The sequence below is a fragment of the Heteronotia binoei genome, chromosome 14, assembly GCF_032191835.1.
Source record: "Heteronotia binoei isolate CCM8104 ecotype False Entrance Well chromosome 14, APGP_CSIRO_Hbin_v1, whole genome shotgun sequence".
In the NCBI taxonomy this organism is placed as follows: Eukaryota; Metazoa; Chordata; class Lepidosauria; order Squamata; family Gekkonidae; genus Heteronotia; species Heteronotia binoei.
In genome coordinates, this window is record NC_083236.1 from 47,300,148 (window position 1) to 47,323,448 (window position 23,301).

At 44.2% G+C, this 23,301-nt stretch overlaps 2 protein-coding genes across 4 annotated transcripts in view; one reads left to right on the plus strand and one right to left on the minus strand.

Annotated features, from left to right (window-relative positions):
• ANKRD27 (ankyrin repeat domain 27) overlaps positions 1–9,239 on the plus strand; it is an 87,412-nt gene extending 78,173 nt beyond the window's left edge. For 2 of the 3 annotated variants that reach the window (XM_060253590.1, XM_060253589.1), the window contains exons 26-29: positions 1,404–1,503; positions 4,769–4,850; positions 7,339–7,411; positions 7,836–9,239. In XM_060253590.1, the coding sequence (XP_060109573.1) occupies positions 1,404–1,503; positions 4,769–4,850; positions 7,339–7,411; positions 7,836–8,129 (549 nt within the window). In that variant the 3' untranslated portion in view covers positions 8,130–9,239. The remainder of the gene's footprint in view (positions 1–1,403; positions 1,504–4,768; positions 4,851–7,338; positions 7,412–7,835) is intronic. The other variant, XM_060253591.1, reaches the window with a different exon arrangement.
• Positions 9,240–11,798: 2,559 nt separating this feature from the next.
• PDCD5 (programmed cell death 5) lies at positions 11,799–21,622 on the minus strand. The gene is made up of 6 exons (XM_060254520.1): positions 21,305–21,622; positions 17,656–17,696; positions 16,050–16,111; positions 15,210–15,301; positions 14,480–14,551; positions 11,799–12,012 (listed from the first exon to the last, which is right to left on the minus strand). The coding sequence occupies exons 1-6, from the start codon at positions 21,368–21,370 to the stop codon at positions 11,968–11,970; spliced, it is 378 nt and encodes a 125-aa protein (XP_060110503.1). The 5' UTR covers positions 21,371–21,622; the 3' UTR covers positions 11,799–11,967.
• Between the last annotated feature and the right edge of the window lie 1,679 nt (positions 21,623–23,301).

The following is a 23,301-nucleotide window of genomic DNA, read 5'->3' on the forward strand; positions in this document are numbered from 1 at the left end:
CTCTCCTCTGCAGGGCTTTCTTCAAATTTCACACAAGCTGCCCTGGGGCTGCAACTTGCTCTGCCTCTTTTGCACGGCAAGCAAGATCCTCTAAAAACCGGTTTCTGCTCACCGCACGAAAGAGATGGAGTGAGTTGCAGCCCCGTGGCAGCTTGTGTGAAATCAGAAGGAAGCCCCATGAAGAAGAGGAGTGTGAGACCGGGACAAGGCTAGTGGGGAATTGATCTGTGAGTCAAAGCTCTCTTTGTCAGATGTGGTCCAGTGGCTAGAGTGTCAGTCTAGAATTTGTGAGACATGAGTTCAAATCCTCACTCTGCCATGAGAGCTTACTGGGTGATCTTGGAGCCGTTACTCTCTCTCAGGCTCCATAGACTTCACAGGGCAGTTGTAAGGATGAAATGGGGAAGAAAAAACCACGCATGCGGCCCTGAGCTCCTTGAATGAGGGGCAGAATAAAAATGCATGAGATAAATAGAAAGCCTGGTGTTCTCACCAGACAGATTTGAAAACCTTTGAGCTTATCACTGATCTGTATTCATGCATAAACTTCAATGTGGCTGCTTTTCTGGCATCGCTTTGAAGGCAAAATTAGCAGAGAAGTTGGGAAATGCTAAGGACAAACTGAACATGAAAATGCTTCAAAATATCAAAGTTTGAGTCCAGTGGCACCCTTAAGACCAACAAACTTTAATTCTGGGTGTAAGCTTTCATGTACAAACTTTTTGTTTTGTTGCTTCAGACCAACTCAGCTATCCACCTGAATCTATCTTCAAAATGCATTTTCCTTCCCTCTTCACCTCTGTTTTGATATGTTTGTTGATGCTTGCCTTTGTGTCCTTTTACGTTTCGAGTTCTGGATTTTAAAGTAACCATCCTCTAGTTTTTATTTGTAAAGACCTGGTTATTTGGTCAAAGCCCATCTCAGTTGATGAATCTTACAAGTTTGATTTGACTAGTGGATGAAATCTACATTAGCTTATCTATGAATAAAATTATGGTCCCTCAGAATAAATCATTCATTATTTTTAGAGGATTGTTTTTAGAGGTGGCCTCTCCTATGTGTGAGAGAAAGGGGGGATGCTTTTTGAAAAGAGGTGCATGCCATTCCTGGGTTTGCAGGTATTTACACTAAAAACAATAACAGAAGAGAGTAAGAGTCCAGTTGCACGTTAAAGACTAACAAAAGCGTTGTGGAAGGGGATGAGCTTTCGTGATTCTTGCTCTTTTCTGCTGGTACAGACAGACAAACACGGCTACCCATCTTGAAAACAATAAAGTTTTTTAAAAAACATTATGTCCAGTAAATCTGCAAAGGCTGTCTCAGGGCTGAGGGGAAGGCTTCATTGAGAAGGGAAAGCCCAAAGCAACCTACCTTCTTTTCTCTCTCATCTGCCCCTTTAAAGAATTCAGGTCTCTTCAGACTCTTACAAGCTGTATCAGTGTCGGAAGAGGGAAGTCCGACAAACTGTGATTCTCACACAACCGTGAAGATCCAGAAAAAAGGTGAGTGCTGCCATTTTGAGGTGAGTTCTTTCGAGCAGGCAGAGCTTTGGTGGCTCCATAGGAACCCACTTTGCCGAAGGAACATGTGTGGTCCTGATGGTCTGCAGGAAAATGTCCAAGTTCAAAAGTTCTGTACTTGGAAGGGAGACCTCCTTGGAATACCAGGACTGGAAGGTGGAGGCAGGCTGCATCAAGCTACTTCTTTGAATGCCCTCCATGCCCCAGTAGGGGTCGAGGGGTCGCCAGAAGCCGCCATGATTTTCAGCTGTGTGTGTGTGCATACACACACACAAATACAGAAAATACCAAATAAGTTGTGTAGTTTCTTTTACTAGAACCATCCTTAATGTCAGAGAACAGTATTCAAGCTTTTGAGTTCTCCAGGGTTCTTCATCCAGCTAGATATTCAGTGCAAAAAAAAAAAAAAAAAGGAAGAAAAGCAAGACCTGTTTTAAGATTCTATGTAGCTGCAAACTTGAGGTTTCCGGAAACATATTTTGCTGTTTGGGGAGGGGGAGGCAGGTGCATAAAGGGCAAAGGATCAGATGCTATATGACTAAGACGACCACAACTCAAGGGTGAACTACTAGCAAATTTCCAGCACCTGGGATTCTTGCATCTGCTGGTTACTGAGATTCTTGAAAAGAATTCTAGACTGTGGCCTGATGCAGCAAGGCAGTTCTTACTCAAGAAACACAGAACAGCTTTGCCGGAACTGTTGTGAGATTCTGAATATGCAGTCTTATTTTATATCTTTGACCTCATGCTATGGTGGACCATGAGGGGTAGGCAGCTAAAAGAAGGCAAAGAATGCTTGGACGACAGCCAAAAGCAGCAGGGGATGCTGGATCTGTTGCTCATTGGTTTCCTAGAGGGATGCACAGTGTAGAGACCCACCCACCAGGTGCTGCCGGTTTTCATTTAGCTGTGCAGAAGGGAGAGACAGTTGATGGAACCTGACTGCAGCTGTCTAGCTAGAGGGGTTTTGAGGATTGTATAGGTGGGAGAGTGATTAAGTGAGGGTTTTTTGTTTTTTTAAAAAAAGGTGTTAGAAATCCAGCTGTGCACAGTTTTCACAGCCAGCAGAGTGCGAAAATAACTGCTAGAAAGTGGGTGCTGGATCCATTGTTTTCATACTGCCAGCAGCAGAGTTTTTCTTTGGCATAACAGACAGAGGATATTTCTCTTATTTGTTTTCAAAACTTGGCATCGGGTGGTAGGCAGAAAAACTACAGTCCCGCAGAGCAACACTGTGGCTCTTTTAATTGAGGCTGGTTGACAGCACGCTTTGTTTCTTTGATTGTGCTCAGGTGAACAGCCTTTCTTGGAAGGAAGCTCTGCTAATCAAAATTTGGAACATGCAGGGCTTTTTTTGAGCAGGAATGCACAAGAACACTGTTCTGGCTGACTTGGTGCCAGGGGGTGTGGCCTAATATACAAATGAGTTCCTGCTGGACTTTTTCTACACCCCCCCCGAGAACACATCTGTCTTGTGCTCAAAGCTAACGAGTCCTCACCTGTTTTTCATGCAGTGATGCTACCAAAGGCATGTTGTGCCCATACATAGGGTTAGCCCAGTCCAGAAGAATCTGAAATTACTTTGTCTTCCCATTGTGTAAGCAGGGATACTGCCATTGGGGTTACCTTTTTCTGAGCTTTAAAAAAGGGTGATCTGATGAGCCTTCTCTGGGAAGGGCAAGATCCTTTTATAGATCCACCCACCTACTTGCTTTTACATAGGTAGCTGTCTCTCTTTTTTGCTTCTTGACCTAAGTGGGAATTAACTGCATTAATCCATTGATCTTGTGAAAGTGATTGGATCCCCAGAGGTCATTTCTTGTACATCCCGTACTGAGTCCATCTAGATCAGGGGTGGCCAAAAGGCACCTCAGGAGCCACGTGTGGCTCTTTCACAGACATTGTGCGACTCTTGAAGCCCGCACCACCCTGCCAGCCAGCTTGCAGAAGACACTTCTCTCCTTAAATTAGTTTGCCAAGCCAGCTGGTGGTTTGGAGAATTCATTTAAAGGTAAAGTTGCTGTTTTTCCACCCTTCTCTCCCCCCCATCTATCTTCCTTCCTTCCTTCCTTCCTTCCTTCCTTCCTTCCTTCCTTCCTTCCTTCCTTCCTTCCTTCCTTCCTTCCTTCCTTCCTTCCTTCCTTCCTTCCTTCCTTCCTTCCTTCCTTCCTTCCTTCCTTCCTTCCTTCCTTCCTCTTGCAGCTCTCAAACATCTGACATCAATGTCTTGTGGCTCTCAAACATCTGACATTTATTCTATGTGGCACTTCAGCAAGTTTGGCCACCCCTGATCTCAGTGACATTTACCCTAGAAGGTGTCTTTCTAGGAAGGTTTTTTGAAATGATTGGGAGTGGGATACACAGGGCTCTTTTTCAAAGGAATGTAAGACATTCCCTGCAGGATAAGACCATTCGTCCATCTTCTCCAGCATCCTGTGTCACAAAGTAGCCAACCAGTTGCTGTGAAGGGCCAGAAAACAGGGCATAGAGGCTAAGACCTCTCCCCAGTGGTGCATCTTACCAGTGGTATTCAGAAGTTTATTGCTTTTAGATGTGGAGTTTCCTTTTATTCATCCCAGCTGTTTCTGGATGAGCCTTCTGCAAATGTGTCTCGTCCCCTTTCAAAGCCATCTGCTCTTACGGCCATCACTATGTTCACTGGCTGCGATACTGCAGTTTAATTACTTCTGGAGTCCCTTTTGTCTGTCTCAAATGTGTTGCCCATCAATGTTGTCAGGGGTTCTAGTTCTACTAGTGTGGGAGAGGGAGAAAGAAGTTTTGTTTGCCCCCTGTCTCTACTCCATGCATAATTTGATAAACCTCTGTCATGTCCTCCTGCCCAGCCATCTTTTTTCTAAACTGAAAAGCCCCAGGCTCTTTAGCCTTTCTTCACGTCTTGGTTCCTCTCTTCCACACATGTTGGATTCTCGCTTCACACAGGATGCTCCGCTCTGCCTGCGCTTGTCACTTCCCTGTTTGTGTCTCAGATAGCCCTGATAGTGATGCTAACACTGCTTTGGGCAAAACGTGTTGCAGGAATACTTTTCATATGCACGGCATTTCTCCCATTGCTTTTGAGACTCAGCGTTGTTGTTGTTAATGTGCAGTGATGTCTATCATTTTGTCACCTTAAAGAACAAAGTTAACTTAGATCGCTTCTGCTTAGCATCAATTCAGGACTGTGCTGAATTGATTGCTAAAGAAGAATGCCAGCTTAACTTTCCTCTTCACTGATTTAAACCCACAGAGGGTCAGAAGCCTGCTGAGATAGCGGACAATCTTGTTGCTCAGCGACTTCAGCTGGTCCAATCAATCAGCCAGTTTAACAGGTAAGCCTGAATAAACTACCTTCAGGATACTTTACTGCAGAGGCTTGTAGCAGAAAATAAGGATGTTGCAAAGACTTCTGCTGATAGGGGTGGGGTGGAGTGGGGTAGGGTAGGACAGGGGGCTGGATCTTCAGAATGTCTCCCCAACCGAGGATGAAGAGAAACAGCTGAATTGTTCCACAAAGTTATGGAAGATATTTGTTACTCTTGCTTGTCACAGAGGTATCAGAACCAGTAATGGGCTGTTTACCTTAACCTAGGTTGAAACTGGGCTTTGGTATAGAACTGGGAACAAATGACAGAATCATTCTGTTCTCATTTCTAATGTTCCAGAGTTGCCAGCCTCCAGGTGGTATCTGGAGATATCTTGGAATTTCAGCTGATCTCAGCTGTAGAGATCAGTTCCTTGGAGCAGGGGTGGCCAAACTTGCTTAACATAAGAGCCATGAAGAATAAATGTCAGATGTTTGAGAGAAGAATAAATGTCAGATGTTTGAGAGAAGAATAAATGTCAAATGTTTGAGAGCTGCAAGACTTGAACAAATATTAAACACATGACTTTAGTAAAACACTTTAATACTTTCTTTGCATAGAAAGATAAAATATACATGTATGCACCTTACAACACAACCATGCTAGAAGGAGACTTTTGTAAAAACAAAAGCTGGGAATAACAGTCCCCATAAGACCAGCATAGATAGATAGATAGATAGATAGATTGATAGATTGATAGATTGATAGATTGATAGATTGATAGATTGATAGATAGATGATAGATAGATGATAGATAGATGATAGATAGATGATAGATAGATGATAGATAGATGATAGATAGATAGATAGATAGATAGATAGATAGATAGATAAATTTATTGTCATTGTTCTCAACAAAAAGAGAGCAACGAAATGAGGTGCTCTTCCACAAAACATACCAACACATCAAACACACATATTCATATTCATACCATTTAAATACATCTAAAACCATTTAAACCATTTAAATACATCTAAAACAGATAAACATTCATAAAACCATTAAAACCATTTAAATATATCTAAAACAGATAATCCTTCATAACCCTGCATTTAGCCTAACCACAGCACTTGGATAGAAACTGTCCTTAAATCTGTTTGTCCTAGCCTTCAACACTCTATATCGTCTGCCTGACGGTAAGATCTCAAATAGCAAATGGCCCAGATGTGAAGGGTCCCTTAGGATCATTTTTATCTTCCTTTTACATCCCATATTATACAGATCCACCAATGAGGGGAGAGAACATCCACAAATCTTTTGTGCTCTTCTCGTCACTCTTTGGAGCACCCTTCTCTCTGCTTCCGTGCAGGGAAAGATTGAGGAAATGTTTTTAGCACCAGTGGGAGATGTGCCATATAAATCATTGACTATGATTGCCATCATTATGTATTTCTCTTTTCCTTGACACCAAGGTTAGTTAATACAGCTCTTACAAGAAGTGTAAAACTAAGGAGGAACCGCCCTCTTTAATTCTATCCTAGGAGCAAGGTTGTGATAAGCATGATTGAACTCCAAAGGGAGGTCTGGCCATCACATTTAAAGGGACCACACTCCTTTAAAATGCTTTCCCTTCTTTGGAAATAATGGAGAATGGGGTCACCTTCTTTGGGTGCTCATAGAATTGGACCCCCTGGTCTAGTATTTTTAAAACTTGGGAGAGTTTTTTGAACAGGGGAACCAGATGTTATGCTGAAAATTTTGTGCCTCTACCTAAAAAAACCAGCCCCCTAAGCCCCAGATACCCACAGACCAATTCTCCATTTATACACTATAGGGACCAGTCTCCATAGGGTATAATGGAGGGCCCAGTGAATATTCAACCCCCCCTAACTTTCTGATAACCCTGAACTGGGGGGAGGGCCTCCAAACCAAGGGACCCTGCCCCCAACTGGAGAATAGCCAGGGCCGGCTCTAGACTGGCACCTTAGGCAAGGCTAACATCTGGTGCCCCCCCCCCAGCACTAATGACATCACTGAGTCACATGGGGGGCACCCAATTTGGTACCTCCAGAAGGCCAGCACCCCAGGCAGTTGCTTAGCTTGCCTAGTGGCGGGGCTGCCCTGAGATTAGCAACCCTATCTCCAGTTTCCCCTGGAGAAAACAGCTGCTTTGGAGGGTGACCTCTGAGGCATTATACCCTTCTGAGGCCCTCCCCAAATGTCTCCTTCCTTGGCTAGCTCTGATTTAGACAGCTGAAAGGATGGCTGATGGTCCCAAGTGTGCATTTAAATGGCTCAAGTTCAGACAATTATGGGCTTAGACACCAAAGGGCAACGGCTGCCTTTTAGCACTCAGGAAGGTCAAGTGTTAAGAACGTTCAAGTCGCCTATCTTAGAGGGCTTTTCCCATTTAAATGCTGCCATCTAGTGGCTGGGAGACCACGCTTTACTGAACAACTCGTGTTAAATGGGTTGGGTTTAAATTGTTTTAATCCCGTCCGTTCTTGTCTTCAGATCAAAATACTTGCGGAAAACCATAACGCGAGATAAAAGCGTCCCTAACTTTGATGACAAGCTGCTGCACCAGGTAAGAATAAGTCCGAATATCACGCAAAAGCAAATAAATATTTGAAATGCAACTTTTCCATGCATTGGGGGTGGGGGGAAGCCAGGATTTGTGAACTACAAAATGTGGTTGTTGTTTTTTAAAAGCATCTGAATAAATGCTGGAAGCTTAGACTAATACGACAAGATTCTGAGCTTTGAACTTCAGTGTAGAAAAACAGCCAGCTTTCATCTGTAGCCCCCGGGATGGACAACCAGTCCTTGCCCTCCCAAGCTTGTTGGGAGAAAGGACATGACAGAAAAAAGAAACAAATGTGCCAGATGTCAGTTGATCCCCGTCTCTCCAGTATTTGCAGAAAGATGCTTGCTTTGGAGTTTGCTTGTGTGCCTTTGACTTGAAAAGAGAAAATAAAACTAACTTGCGTTTTCCCTGTTCCTTTTCAAAGTTAGCCATCAAGAGCTTCGATAAGAGTAAACTGAAACCAGTGGACCTTTTGAAACAAAGGAGACCTGAAACCCTCAATGCTGGCAGACAAAGCAAACCTGCAAAAGAGGAAGATGACCCTGATGCGGAAGCTACTCCACCTCTTCGAAGTAAGCTCATGCAACGGAGACACACTGTCAACGTGGCCCTTTCGGCCACAGATGGCAACAGCATCTCTGATGTACCCCCCTCCAGAGAGTCAAGCATTTCCTCACTAGAAGGCTGCTCCAATGACGAGGAGCTGTCAAGACACTGATGAGGGAAGCAAGTGGGCTGATAAACTAGTCAGTTTCAGAGGATGCGTGTGAGCTTCAAAACCGGAACAGACATTTCTGTTTTCAGCAAGAAAATGAGAGAATCTCTGTCTTCTCCGTTCCTCCGAGAGAGGATCCCCAAAACACAAACTGGGCGATTCCTCTTCAAATGAAACTGTGAGTTAAACATGTTTATGGAGGTTTTCTGTACTCTTGCACTTGAAATCAGTTACGATGGACAGAGGAAGAGTTCTACGTGACTTCAGAAATTCTAATTTGAAAGGGCACCCATATGTTCTGTTCCTTATTTTAGTTTTTGTGCCTCTGAATTATAACCGGCTCGCCTGAAGGAACTTGAATATTAGGGAAGATTTGTAGGTATATTACATGCCAGGTAAGACTGCAGAGTTCTTCGGTAGCTCTCACTGATTTCAGTGGGAGGCGGTCCATGCGTTTTTAGCAAAGAGTAGAACAAGGGAGCTTGAAAGTAACCACTTTTAATAAAGATAAATTCTGTCTTAAGGAACATGGGAACTGAACAAGAATATGCTTTTATTGTGGTAAATGTGGACACCAGTGAACACATTTTTAAATGCTCATTCAACGGCTACAGCCCAATTCTGTTTAAAATGGCAAATATTAAATACACAGGAAAGTAATCCCATTAAATTATGAGTCTACTCAAAGGGAGTACCTCTGTCATTTGGGATTTTACAGAAGTAGTTCAGCTGGCCTTCCTTTGTACTCCCAGAAATGTGTCAGCTTTAGTAAACATTCCATTCAAAAAAAACAAATTTTCCAAAGTTGAATTGTAACTTGAACAGCACAATAACTTCACTCAGTTCACATTTTGTTAGTATGTAATATTTATATACAAACTTTGTTTTGTTTTAATGTGATCCATGACCTGTTTCAGGTAATGGCTTGTGATGATTTCTCTGTACAGAGTTTCAAGGGTAGGCTGTCGAAAGACAGAGCTCTAGCGTGTTCCAGAAGGAGAACAAGTATATTTTTCTACTAAGTGCTTTGAGTTCCTCTTTTCTTATGTGCCTTGGGACTTGTGCCAAATGATGGAACAGAGAGACATAGTAAATTAACAAATCTTCATCCTTTCGCAGTGTGGAACTTTGATTTGCATTGTGTCAGTTTTCACTGTCTTCTAAAGGCATTCCTCTCATGTTTGGGTGTCTCCCTTGTGAATATTAAAAATACCTTTTGGAAAACCAAGGACAGCTTCAGCAACATGGAAACCTAGTTTACAAAGACATGCATAATTCTGTATTGTCTCTGGGAGCAGGGTGTAAAGAACATGCCTGCCTTTCTTGCACTGTGAATTGCGCCATGAATCACGCATGTGTGAATCTGTGGACATTAAATTGGGGGGGGGGGGGGGACATGGCTCAGTGGAAGAGCCTCTGCTTGGCATGCAGAAGGTCCCAAATTCAATCCCTGACATATAGTTAAAATATCAGGTGGTAAGCAGTGTTTCCTCTAAGCTGAGTTAGTGTGAGCTAGCTCACAGATTTTTAGCCTCCAGCTCACATATTTTTGTCTTAGCTCAGGATGACCCCAAAGCACAATAATTTATGCAGTAGCTCACAACTTTAAAGCCAGTTGCTCGCAAGGTAGAATTTTTGCTCACAAGACTCTGCCACTTAGAGGGAACATTGTGGTAAGCAGTGTTCCCTCTAAGCTGAGTTAGTGTGAGCTGGCTCACAGTTTTTTAGCCTCTGGCTCACACATTTTTGACTTAGCTCAGGAAAATGGCCCCAGAGCAAACTAATTTATTCACAACTTTAATGCCAGTAGCTTACAAAGTAGAATTTTTGCTCACAGCTTAAGAGGGCGTATTGGTGGTAAGTGATATGAAAGACTGCAGCCTGAGACCCTGGAGAACGGCTGCCAGTCTGAGTAGACAATGCTGACCATTACAGACCGATGGTCTGATTCAGTGTAAGGCAGCTTTCTGATCTCATGGGGGCTTTGCAAGAGGCTCTGTCCTTGGTGTAATAGCCACAGAGTGCACCATGACAAGGTACAGCTCCTTTGAAAATATTTTCACCTGCCTCTAGCTGTGTGATTAGGGTTCATTTTTATTCTGTACATCTGTGATGCAGATGGAGAAGGCTCCACCTGCCATCTGCAGTGATGAGGAAGATGCGGTTATGCTTCCTCTAAATGTGGTATGTGGGTGGCATAACTGATACGTGCAGGTACTAAACCTCAAATGTTAAATGTTTCTCACTAAGAATTGGAGGGTGACAGTGATATGGAGGCCGTGATTGGCATGTGCCTTGGAACTTGTGCCAAATGACTGAACAGAGAGGAATAGTAAATTAACAAATCTACATCCCTGATTGGTACCTGTAGCCCAAAACCATCAGGAGGTGTGTGTATAATGATCACATTAGCCTTTTAAAAAGAGAAGCATTTGGCTGCTCAAATTCATTCCATTTGGCTAGGGGGACTTCTTTAATGAAGGACATAGGCCCTTTTCAGGCAACTGGAAGAGACAAAAAAAAAAAATCACTTCAGTTCCCTTTTCTTTACACAAAGTTTTTAATGTCTGTTTTGTAGCTCTGTTATATGCTTCGCCTCCACAAGTCAAAGAAAGATCCAATAACTCACACACCCCTCCCTTTTTAACAGGCCATTCCACAAAGTATGTATTGAACACATCTTATAGCATATGCACAAACGAAGGGCGCAACATAAAAATAAGTTACAATGGCATCATGCAGGTAAGAGGGTCATAGGATCTGGGCTACTGAGGAGCCAGTTCCATATTTCTGAAAAAAAGTGAGGTAGCTTGAGTGTTTTGTCTACCTGGTGCTGTGGTACAACGATACACAACACTGAATGCAAACCTGTCATGATTAAGCCTTTAAGACCTACTGATATAAAGGGGAAGAGATTTAAGGCAATAGGACTTAATATTTAATTTCGGCTAGGTTCACACCAAAAGCTGACAGCATTCTCCATTTCCTTTCTAGAGGGAAAGAGCAAAATGTCACTCGCTAGCCAAAAAAAATCTACATCTTTCAATTCAACAGATCATCCAGCAAGAGCAACTATCTTTCCTAGAGCCACATTTATATTTTTTTGTTTGCAACTACTCTTCCTTTGTTTTAATCAGCAAACCTTTCTAACAGTGGCATTCAGGTGTGTCAGTTCCTAACACCCAGGCGAGATGTCTCTTCCTTTACACCACAGCCAATGCTAACACGGATCATCTGTTCACAGCGCTGATAAGCAATAATAATCACAGCAAGTAATCAGGGAAGGGAGACGTAAAATTTATACTTGAGAGGAGAGACCTCAGGGTATGTTGAATTCCACTGCCTGTTCCTAATCCCTTAATCCTGGTTAAGGGCTTATGAGTGTTATATGACCTCCTATATGATGATTTCCCCTCTCCTCTTTATATATACAAAGAAACATTCTCAGATGTGTTTACCCTGGAGGTGTAACTGCACTAAAATCTTTGCAACCCAAACTCTTTCGCTCCCCATTCTGGTTATTGTGCATCAGATGAATGTAGAAGCAAACTGTTTAGAGGTGCCAACGACACTGTGGGTCGGTGTGTTTGCTGTGTAATGTCAAAAGAAAGACGAAGCCCTGGATTCTGTCCGTAACTCCCTCAGCCTTTGATATAAAAATGGTCTAAGAAAACTATTTCACTTCATTTTATTATACAGAGATAATTTGTTTTCCCTTTGTGTAAAAAAAAAAGTGTACAGAAAAACCGCGTAAACATTCAATTTATGCTTCGTTCAGGACAGAAAACTTTCCTCAAATGTCTTCCAGGTGCTTTGCGGTTGTGGCAACCATCTTTGTATTTCAGTCATCCTCTTCATCGGAATCCAATACTTTTCTTCTGTTGAACTAGGGGGAGAAAGTTACCATCTGAGCTAATACAAAAATGCAAACACCATACTCTTATTCACAAGTTCTTAATGTGAACAGGCAAAATTTTAAGCTGTTTCCTGACTGCTTTAGGGAAAGATTCCAGACCACACTGGTGTAGGCTTGATTCTGGCTCCTGAAAATTCAGCGCCCCACTATTCTGGTTGATTTCTTTTAGTTACATCCCACTTTTCTCTCCAAGGGGGGCACAGAGCATCTTACATTGTTCTCTTCAAGCTTATGAAGAAGGCTGAGTATGTGTGACTAGTCCAAAATCACCCAGCAAATTTCCACAGCAGGGAGCAGTTTAAGAACACAAAAAAGAGCCCTGCTGGATCAGAGCAGTAGTCCATCTAGTCCAGCATTCTGTCTCACACAGTAGCCAACCAGTTCCCCTGCTAGGCCAACAACAAGGCACAGAGGCAGAGGCCTTCCCCATATGTCTCTTCCTGGCTCTGAGATTCAGAGGTTTAGTGCCTCTAAATGTGGACGTTCCCTTTAGTCACCATGGCTAGTAGCCACTGATGGACCTCTCCTCCATGAATAAATTCAATCCTCTCAGATCCTAGGCTGACACTCTACCCACCAAATCACACAGACTCTTTGGTTACAAAGCCATGAGGAGCCTCTGCAGATGTTCTCTGGAATCTCTCTGGGGCTCCAGTTTAGCTGTATGCCTTCCAAGGCAGAAGCTATACTGATGCTGTTAAGAGTCTGGGAGCCCTCATCTGTGGGGTTGCTTTCCCTTTGCTAAAGTAAGTTATCAGCTGCTGATGCACACTGTGGACAGAACCTAGGAGCGCACTAACCACCGTGTCAATGGCACAATTGGGGAAACAACAAATTTAAAATAAAACAATTTAAATAAAGTTAGGATTTATCCAGTCTCTTAAAGATGCACATAATTACTGTTTATTTTGCTCCTACTGTAAAATGTGAACACACTTTTTGTATAAAGCAAGTTGCTTATAGAGATTAATGGCCCAGAAATGATTTTTCGAACCGTCAAAAATGCTATCCGGGGGTCAAATCAGGCCACCAGAGGGCTCTTATCAGGCTCCCGAGCAACTGGCTGTCATCTGTTTCCTTCTCCCTATATCTGCTTCCTTCTGAATAACAGTTTGCTTTGCAAGGCTTGCTCAATTGCACAAGAGCTACAGAGCAAAACCTCTATTTTTTCCATTGGCTGAGGGAGGAATGGGGGGAGGCAGAGCTTGTTTTTCCAGGCTCTCTCAATTGCACAGCAGAGCTACTGAGCCAAGCCTCTCTTCCTTCTACTGGCTGAGGCTCCTCTCCCTACCCCTCTAGTTCCCTGGGGAAGGAAAGAGTCAAAACAAATGAGTTTGACACCCCTGGTCCACAGGATGAACACACGCTATAAAGCTCTTTCAGCAAAATGTACTGGTAGCTGTTGCTGTATTTTTGCACTTTATTTTTGCACAGTAAGCCACTTTGGATTCTCACTGAGGAGAAACGTGGGATATATGCAATGCCTTCCCAAGGAAAGAAAATGTGGCTGAAAAATGAGCCTGACAACAATGCTCTCGTAGGAGTTGTCCTTGAAAGGGCAGCTGCTGTGACAGCTCTCAGCCCCACCTACCTCACAGGGCGTCTGTTGTGGGGGTGGGGGAAGGTAAAAGGAGATTGTGAGACTCTGAGATTCAGAGTATAGGGCAGAATATAAATCCAATATCATCATCACCACCACCACCACCACCACCACCACCACCGGATATTCCAGAAGCTAACTGTCAGTGGCCATTTGTTCTACAAAATATAAGAGGGAACCCATCAGGGAAACGGAAACAATTCTGGCCACAGGAAAGCAATTAGTGCATTCTGGCCATGAGCGAGGGGAGTGCATGCCTGAAGAAGCACTGAGTAGGGCAGCCCAAAAAGGCTTGTTCTGTAAAGCTTCTAACACCTTGATACTTCCTTACTCATCCACTCACCTCCGGAGGTTCATATACCACTTTCAAACAGGCTTTAAAATAGAGGTGTCAAACTCATTTGTGAGGGCCGGATCTTGACCTTGTTGGATTGGGCCATGTGTGTCATAAAATGCAATGCCAGGTAGGGGAGATATAAACTTTATAAAGGACACAGACACACACACTCAGCCTAATCCACCACACTGACTTGTTAAGCATTACCCAACAGAAGGATGAGAGGCTTGGCTCAGTAGCTCTGCTGTGCAATTGAGAGAGTCTGACAAAGCTAGCTCTCCTTCTCCACTTTGTCCTTAAGGTGGGAGATTTGCTCTGTTGCTTCTGTGTGATTGAGCAAGCCTGGCAAAGCAAGTTGTGATGCAGAAGGAAGCAAGAGAGGGAGAAGGAAGCAGATTACAGTGAGTGGCTCACAGGCCTGATAGGAGCCCTCCGGGGGCCTGATTTGGCCCCCGGGCTGCATGTTTAACACCCCTGCTTTAAATGTTAAGGGCTCTTACCGTTACTGTTGTTTTCTTTTCAGTCTGCTGACTCACTTTTTCAAGTATTTCTATCAATCCTTGATCTGATACCTAATGAAACAAACAACCAAACAAATCTAATGCAGGATAAAAGAGCAGTTTGGAAAAAAATCATTCACACTGTATCTTTCTGCTACTCTCTGGGAATGGAAGAATGGCATTTTGTAAGTTTCCTTCTGTATTATCTGGAATCTGTCTTAGAAAAAGGCTCACTTGCACTAAGCAGCAGTTCACACTGTACCCATGGTGTTATTCTCCCATCCAACACAGAACAGCAATAGATGCCCAGAACCAGCTTGCAAATTCGAAGTGGCACCATAATTAGTCATATTGTCATTGCTGAATATTTAAATATTTTGTGACAATTTGCTTTTACTTTAAAACCAAAGAAAAGGAGGTTCAAAAACTACTGCAGAGATGCTAAAGGATTACAGCAAATGAGAAATTAAAAAAAAATACTCTATAGCCTTTTCTTCTAGAATATATGGAACCGCCAGGAATACTGTCTTGTGGGTTCTCATCAAGGTTTATCTAGTCCCAGCATTCTGTTCTGAACAACATCCAACCTCTGAGAAGCCTCTGGTAGTCAGATATTATACTTCCGACCACAGGGTTCCCAATGAACTTTAAATTCATCCCTTCACAAATCTGACATTTCCAAGATATCTTTAATTATAGAATAAAATTAAAAGAACAGAATAAAACTTACCTTCCCGCCTAACTGTCCAAACCGTGCCATCTGTATGAGATAATTCTCAACTGCTTTCGCCTTTTCTGGTTTTACAAGTGCTAAATTACTTACTGCAAGGGAAAAAAGCAGGTTATTTTGTGATTTTTTTTTAAATCATTCTATTTAACACAGGCCAGGAAATGGTTTTCAGGTAAGTTAATTCATGCCATTGTGGGGAGAAATCCTGAACTTAAAAATGTGGCATGTGTATTTACTAGTGAGCCCTGACCTGGGTGGTCCGGGCGAGCCCGAGATCTTGTCAGATCTCAGAAGCTAAGCAGGCCCTCATCAGTACTCGGATGGGAGACCCCCAGTGTTCCCTCTAAGCTGAGTTAGTGTGAGCTAGCTCAGTTTTTTAGCCTCCAGCTCACGCATTTTGGTCTTAGCTCAGGAAAAATGGCTCCAGAGCAAACTAATTTATGCTGTAGCTCACAACTTCAATGCCAGTAGCTCACAAAGTAGAATTGTTGCTCACAAGACTTAGATGGAGCACTGGGGCCCACCAAGGAAGTCCAGGAATGCTACGCATAGACAGGCAATTTTCTTGCCTTGAAAACTCCATGGGGTTGTCATAAGTCAGTTATGACTTGACAGCGAGGAGGAGGAGGAGGAGAAAAAGAAACAATTATTTGAAGATTTATTACACCATCTCTGACAACACAGCGGTCGTGAAACCAGAATTCTCTGAGCAGCGCCTATAGCACTGCCCTCTTTCCTCTCCATTGGAGATGATGTTGTTAGTTTTCAAAGAAGATTTTAATGCAGGGAAGGGCTAATAAAGGTTCTAGAAACCAAGCAGAAGATAACATGCATACTTACATCTGGCACGAGCTGCCTGATCCAAAACCTGAGCCAAAATGTTGTTCCTCATTTCTGCCTCCCTTTAATAACAAAAGAAACACAGGGAAAATTACAGGGTCAGAAGAGATGTGAGAGTACACTGATACACAACCACAAATAGCTTCGTATTTACAGCCTGCACACAACCATTATTATAGGCACTGTCTCTGTGAATCAGCAAAAGTGCCGACTTAGATATCGAAACCGTTCATGCATTCTGAACCACCACGTGAACAGCTATTCTATGATCTCTGCACTGCTTTTAGAAATAAAGTTCCATATGGCTGATCTTTGCAAGGAGCTGGATCAGAATTATAGAATTTAAAGGCAGTGTCCAGTCCTGTCCCACTGCCCACACTGTGTTCCAGAGGGAGACTCGTAATCGGGGCTCATTTTGTAGCAGGAGCTCCCTTGCATATCAAGCCACACACCCCGATGTAGCCAGTCCTCCAAGAGCTTACAAGGCTCTTAATTCAGGGCCTACTGTAAGCTCCAGGAGGATTGGCTACATCAGAGGGGTGTGGCTTAATATGCAAAGGAGCTCCTGCTACAAAATGAGCCCTACTTGTAAGAGTGAACTAATTGTTAAGTAACTGAAAGACAATCACCCATTCAGCTCAAAAGCAGGCCTCAAAATTACTTACGGCTCAGTACCAAATCTCTCACACGTGGAAATTCCAGCTATGTTTAGTAGCAGAATCATGATACTGGAAGATTAGCAACTTTTTGTGTGTTAATTTATCTATTCTCAAGGCAAAAAAGAGAAGGCAGCAGGAACCTTACTTAAGCAGGCCTACAGGAAGCCACTAATTGGCTGCCTCTGCAAAATGAAAAATCACTTGCAGGCAACTGACCTCTAGCTGTGTTCTTGTATTAGAACATCAGAAGAGCCCTGCTGGATCAGACCAGTGGTCCATCTAGGCCAGCATCTTGTCTCACCCAGTGGCCAACCAGTTCCTCTGGAGGTCCAACAATAGGGCACAGAGGCCGAGTCCTTCCCCTGATGTTGCCTCCTGGCTCTGGGGATTCAGAGGATTAGTGCCTCTGAGACAGACAAGTCAAGGTAATTCTGAATGCAGCAAATAGATAGCCACTTCCCGATATTTTATTTAAAAGGTCATGATTTTTATATATATATATATATATATATATATATATATATATATATATATATATATATATATGTATGTATGTATGTATGCATGCATGTATGCATATAAGGGCTCTGTGGTGCAGAGTGGTAAGCTGCAGTACTGTAGTTCAAGTTCTGCTCATGACCTGAGTTCAATCCCGACAAAAGCTGGGTTCAGATAGCCAGCTCATAGGTGACTCAGCCTTCCATCCTTCCGAGGTTGGTAGAATGAGTACATGACTGAAGAAGGCAACGGCAAACCACCCCATACCAAAGTCTGCCAAGAAAACATTGTGATGTGATGTCACCCCATGCGTTGGTAACGACTTGGTGCTTGCACAGGGGACTACTTTTACCTTTTTATGTATATGCCAGAACTATAGAAAAGAAGTTCAAATGCATTCAGGTTTCTAGACCATTTAATCTGTTATATGTAACAGCAGTAGCCCATACCTCTGTTTTGCTTCTTGCTGTGCAATGTCACCAGAGGGATCCTGAAAGTTTAGAAACAAAACAGAAGCTGTTTTAATAGCAATTCAAGCACCACAACTGGGGGGAGCTTCATTTTAAGTTTAAGCTAAGGTATGCGATGATGTGTAGACATTATTATAAGCCCCATTATAGGAACAGTTAAACCAGGAGTGTCGAATCTGACCTAAATAAGACCTTGTCAGGCTGGGCCATATGTGTACCTATTTAGGATTAGGTAGCAGAGCCCCATGGCGCAGAGTGGTAAAGCTGCAGTACTGCAGCCGGAGCCCTCTGCTCATGACCCGAATTCGATTCCAGAGGAAGCTGGGTTCAGGTAGCCAGTTCATGGTTGACTCAGCCCTCCATCCTTCCGAGGTCGGTAAAATGAGTACCCAGCTTGCTGGGGGGAAAGTGTAGATGACTGGGGAAAGCAATGGAAAACCACCCCGTAAAAAGCCTGCCGTGAAAACGTTGTGAAAGCAACGTCACCCCAGAGTCAAAAACGACTGGTGCTTGCACAGGGGACTACCTTTACCTTATAGCATTGATATAAAAGGACACAGATAAACATGACTAAAAAAAACCCCTTAAAATAAAACATACTTAAAACATTAGCACTTGTTGGTCTTAAAGGTGCTTTCTTTGTATTTCTCCCATGGGATCCAGGGAACTGGGCAAAGGAAGCTCTGGCTCTTTCCCTCCCTCTCTAGGGGACCAGGAGAGAGAGGAGCCTCAACCAATGGAGAAACTTGGGGTTTTGCTCTGTAGCTCCTGTGCGATTGAGTAAGCTTTGTAAAGCAAGCTGAGATGCAGAAGGAAGCAAGAGAGAGGGAGAAGGAAGCAGAACCAGTTGCTTGGGGGCCTGATAGGAGCCCTCCGGAGGCCTGTTTCGGCCCCTGGGCCACATATTATCCCCCCCCAGGCCACATGTTTGACACCCCTGAGTTAAACAAATGTGCAGCCCATATTGCACTAGTCAATTTCTGTGTGCACAGAAGTATACACATTTCAGACTACCCAGAAATCTACCTATCAGTCAAGAGGAACTTTCTGTGCCACAAACAAGACAGTCCCTTCCTTAATGCAAACACCCAAAGGAACAGAGTGTCCTCTGCAATGTGAAAGAACTGCTCCCAAGTACCCAAGCAGAAAAGTGGACAAATGTTGCTCTAGGTTTTCCTTCTAGGTCACAAATTATCAGGTGTGAACTAATAAAACTACCCTCTCCCCTCCTCACAACCTAGAAAATTTTAGTTCATTTTTGCCTCTGCATCGGTGGTCACAGAGTCCTACAAGATGGGCTGAGAGGCCCCCAAATTTCTTGCCGCTTTTGGAAAGACTTGCTGCGAGACTGCAAGAGCAACTGTGCCTGTTGTCCTGTCTTTGGCACATTGAAAGGAAAAGAAGATCGCAGATTTATACCCCACCCTTCTCTCTGAATCAGAGTCTCAGAGCAGCTTACAATCCCCTTTATCTCATTCCCCCACAACAGATACTCTGGAAGGTAGGTGGGGCTGTGAGAGCTCTTACAGCAGCTGCCCTTTCAAGGACAACTTCTGTGAGAGCTATTGCTGACCCAAGGCCATTCCAGCAGCTGCAAGTGGAGGAGTGGAGAATCAAACTCGGTTTCCCCAGGTAAGAGTCCATGCACTTAACCACTTCACCAAACTGTCCTTGAATGATGTCTACTACCAACACACACACAAAACCTCTCCCTACCCCCTAATTGCTTGCCAGTAAGGCTAGCACAGCTGCTTCAATCCCAACCTGTTAAGTGGATAAAGTAGCACCCCAAAGGCACAGTGCTGCCCCTCCCCTTCACTGCTGGCTTGTTAGAAGAGAAGGGCCTGGGCATGTCAACAGGTGCCCCCAACACACCACACCCAACCCCTCCCCCCTCAGTGTTTCTGGCTTGCTGCTTTTGTACCCAGGATGTGGAGCTTTGACGCTGGATGAAGATTGGCTGCGGCAGGAAAGCACAAGGGAGAGGCGGGCAAAATTGTTTTCTGTGTACTCTGGGGCTCAGTTAGGAAAGACTGTGATGTAGGTTGGTTTGTTCTCCCCCCTCCCCTTTGCCCCTGCCTTGACATCTAGTATTCTATGCTAAACCATTTCTGGGAAAACATCCATCAATTCCATACCCAGCAGAATGTTTTATTTAGATATTTTTCCCATTTTTTTCTCTTCAGCAGGCACCCAAACAGTGTACAAGTATCATTCGTCCTTCCTCTTGTATTTATCCTCACAACAACCCTGTGAGGTAGGTTAGGCAGAGAGAGGGTGACCGACCCACAATCAGCCAGTGAGCTTCTAAGGCAGACTGTGGTTTCAGACCTAGTTCAGTGCTAACCATGACACTATCCTAATGTAGGGATGCAAGCTCAGTCTACTGCTACATACAAATTCTTTGCTTATAACGGCATAAAATCTGCCCAGCTGGATCATCTCTCTAGTCCTGTGTCCAGTCTCACACAATGGCCAACCAGTTCTTCTGGATGGCTAACAACACCTTCCCCTGATGTTGCCTCCTGGCTCTGAGATTCAGAGGCTGACTGCCTCTGAATGTGGAGGTTCTCTTCAGTCACCATGGCATGGCTTATCCTCCATGAATCTCTTTTTAAAGCCATCTATCCCTGTGGCCGTCACTGCATCTAGCAGCAAATCCCACATTTTAATCACTCACACAAAGAAATATTTTCTTTTTCCTTTCCTGAATCTACTGCTCATCACCTTCATTGGAGGCCGCTTCCTCCTTGTATTCTGCTCTCATGAGAAAGCATCATCATTCCAAGAAAGAAGACCCTAGCTTCACCTTCTCTTTAACACACTAACTTGGCTACATACATGTAACTTGTTTCATATGGAAAAATATTCAAAATTCTCATGTCAAAGAATAAAGAATGTTAGACTCACCGGTTCCCTAAGACTCACCAGTTTTCTATGTAAATAGAATTGTGGGGCAGAAGGGGGTGAGTTCAATCCGTCCAATACAGGGTTGCTAGGTCATCCCCAGGCAGTGGCGCGGGGGGCGGGGAGGTGTGTGTGTGTGAGGGCGGGGAGGTGTGTGTGTGTGAGGGTGGGGCAGGTAGGGCTGCCAGCTCCAGGCTGGGAAACACCTGGAGATTTGGGGAGATGGATCCTGGGGAGGACAGGAACCTCAGTGGGGTACAATGCCATAGAGTCCACCCTCCAAAGCACCCATTTCCTCCAGGGAGAACTGGTCTCTGTAGTATGAAGATCAGCTGTGACTCCAGGGGAGCCGCAGGACGCACCAGGAGGGTGGCACCCTTAGACTCTCAAATCAAGGAGCTTTCTAGCTCATCCTTCTTCACAAGCCACCTCCATGAGCTCCCCCACCCACAGAACGCTAGCGTGTCAAGAGCAACGTGCTGAAACTGGGCTGTCTCCTTGACCAGCTACTTTTCTACGGGAAATGATTCTTTAGAAATCCACACCCGACCACAGAATCACGTGCGGCCCCTCCCCCCCCTCGGTTCGGCGTGAAGTGGTACAGCCCACCCGCTTTGGCCGCAGCCTGGACTGGCCAAAGTTTGAGGGACGGGGGGGAGCGAGGCTCGAGCCCTCGGGCAGGACGGGGCGTGGATGGGCGGGGCCGGGTCTTCTTCCTCACCCCGTGCTTGGCCTGCAGCTCGGCCAGCCTCTGCTTGCGCAGCGCCTCCAGCTCCTCGTCCGCCATCGTCGCGCCGAGTCCGGGGACCCCACAGGGGCCGAGAGAGGCCGCCGAAGAAAAGGGCCCGAAGGAGGGGAGGGGGCCGCTCCTGCTTCCCGACAGGACGGAACGCGCCTGCGCGGAACGCGCCCCTCCAGGCAGACCCCGCCAGCCCGACGCCGACGCTGGATGGATGGCTAGGCGAGAGCAAAAGAGCGCCGAGTGAGAGTCTCTCAGGATGCTCTTGCGAAGGGAAGTTGATTTGTCTTCTTACTCCAGGTGGGCAGCCGTGTTGGTCTGAAGCAATAAAGCAAAGTAGGAGTCCAGGAGCACCTTTAAGACCAGCAGTATTTTATTCTGGATGTAAGCTTTCGTATGCATGCATATTTCTTCAGACAAGGAATGAGGCACAGTGAGTAGAGCTACGTATAACTGGTGAGCAGTGGTTTAGAATGCAAAATGGTACAAAGTTAAAAATCCACTTTTTGTTAAGTACACTATTTTGCCATTGGATTTTTAACTTTGTACCATTTTGCATTCTAAACCACTGCCTACTAGTTGTGTGTAGCTCTACTCAGTGCACGTCATTCCTTGCCTGAAGAAGTCTGCATGCACACGAAAGCTTACATTCTGCATACAACTTTGTTGCTCTTAAAGGTGCTCCTGGGCTCCTACTTTGTTTTATGTCTTCTTACATGCATATAATGATATTGTTCCTCATCTGTTGTGAGGCAATCATTATATTATATATCACATGTACATTAGCAGAACAAAATTTGAGTCCAGTGGAACCCTTAAGACCAGCAAAATGCAGACTTCCTGTGCTTGCACACTTCTTCAGATATAGTGAAACAATTTCCTCAGCCATTTCCAGGGCTTTTTTGGTAGAAAAAGCCCAGCAGAAACTTATTTGCATATTAGGCCACACCCTCTGATTGCACCATTGTTTCACATAGGGCTTTTTTTTGTAGAAAAAGCCCAACATGAACTTATTTACATATCAGGCCACACCTGACACCAAGCCAGCCGGAACTGCATTCCTGTGCGTACCTGCTCAAAAAAAGCCCTGGCCATTACATATGTGTAGAGAGCGGGTGGGCTACCCACAATTATATATTCTCTCTGTGTTTGTGTATTGCCTTTTAGTGCAACCACCCTTGTCCTATTACAGGGGTGGCCAACGGTAGCTCTCCAGATGTTTTTTGCCTACAACTCCCATCAGCCTCAGTCATTGGCCATGCTGGCTGGGACTGATGGGAGTTGTAGGCAAAAACATCTGGAGAGCTACCATTGGCTACCCCTGTCCTATCATGTGGATCATAGAATACACACACACACAAATTGTAAATGTATATATTGTAATTGTATAGTATAATATGATGATGATGATTTTGATGGTAATATTAACTTAATTATTAAGGTTGCCAGCCTCCAGGTATGACCTGGATATTTCCTGGACTTAAGTTACAACTCATCTCTAGAAAATGGCGAGTGAACTCTATGGCAGGGATGGCCAACGGTAGCTCTCATAAGTTTTTTGCCTACAACTCCCATCAGCCCCACCCAGCATGGCCAATGGCTGGGGCTGATGGGAGTTGTAGGCAAAAAAACATCTGGAGCTACCATTGGCCACCCCCTGCTCTATGGTATTACACTCCATTGAAGCTCTCCTTTCCTTCCCAACACCCCTCCACATGATCTCATGTCTCCACATACAAATCTCATGTCTCATGATCTCATGTCTCCACATACAAATCTCCAGAAATTTCCCAACCCAGAGTTGGCAGCCTGATTAATCAGTGGCTATTAGCCACAGTGTGTGTGTGTATATATATATATATATATATATATATATATATATATATATATATATATATATATATATTTGGCCGCTGTGTGACACAGAATGTTGGACTGGATGGGCCATTGGCCTGATCTAACATGGCTTCTCTTATGTT

What these genes read in the sequence shown, in the direction of transcription:
- PDCD5 (XM_060254520.1), bottom strand. Translation starts at nt 21,370, where the DNA reads ATGGCGGACGAGGAGCTGGAGGCGCTGCGCAAGCAGAGGCTGGCCGAG. An exon ending in AGCTGCAGGCCAAGCACGGG is followed by an intron (nt 17,697 to 21,304) that starts GTGAGGAAGAAG and finishes CTAAACTTTCAG; the next exon opens with GATCCCTCTGGTGACATTGC. An exon ending in TTGGACAGTTAGGCGGGAAG is followed by an intron (nt 14,552 to 15,209) that starts GTAAGTTTTATT and finishes TTGTTTCATTAG; the next exon opens with GTATCAGATCAAGGATTGAT.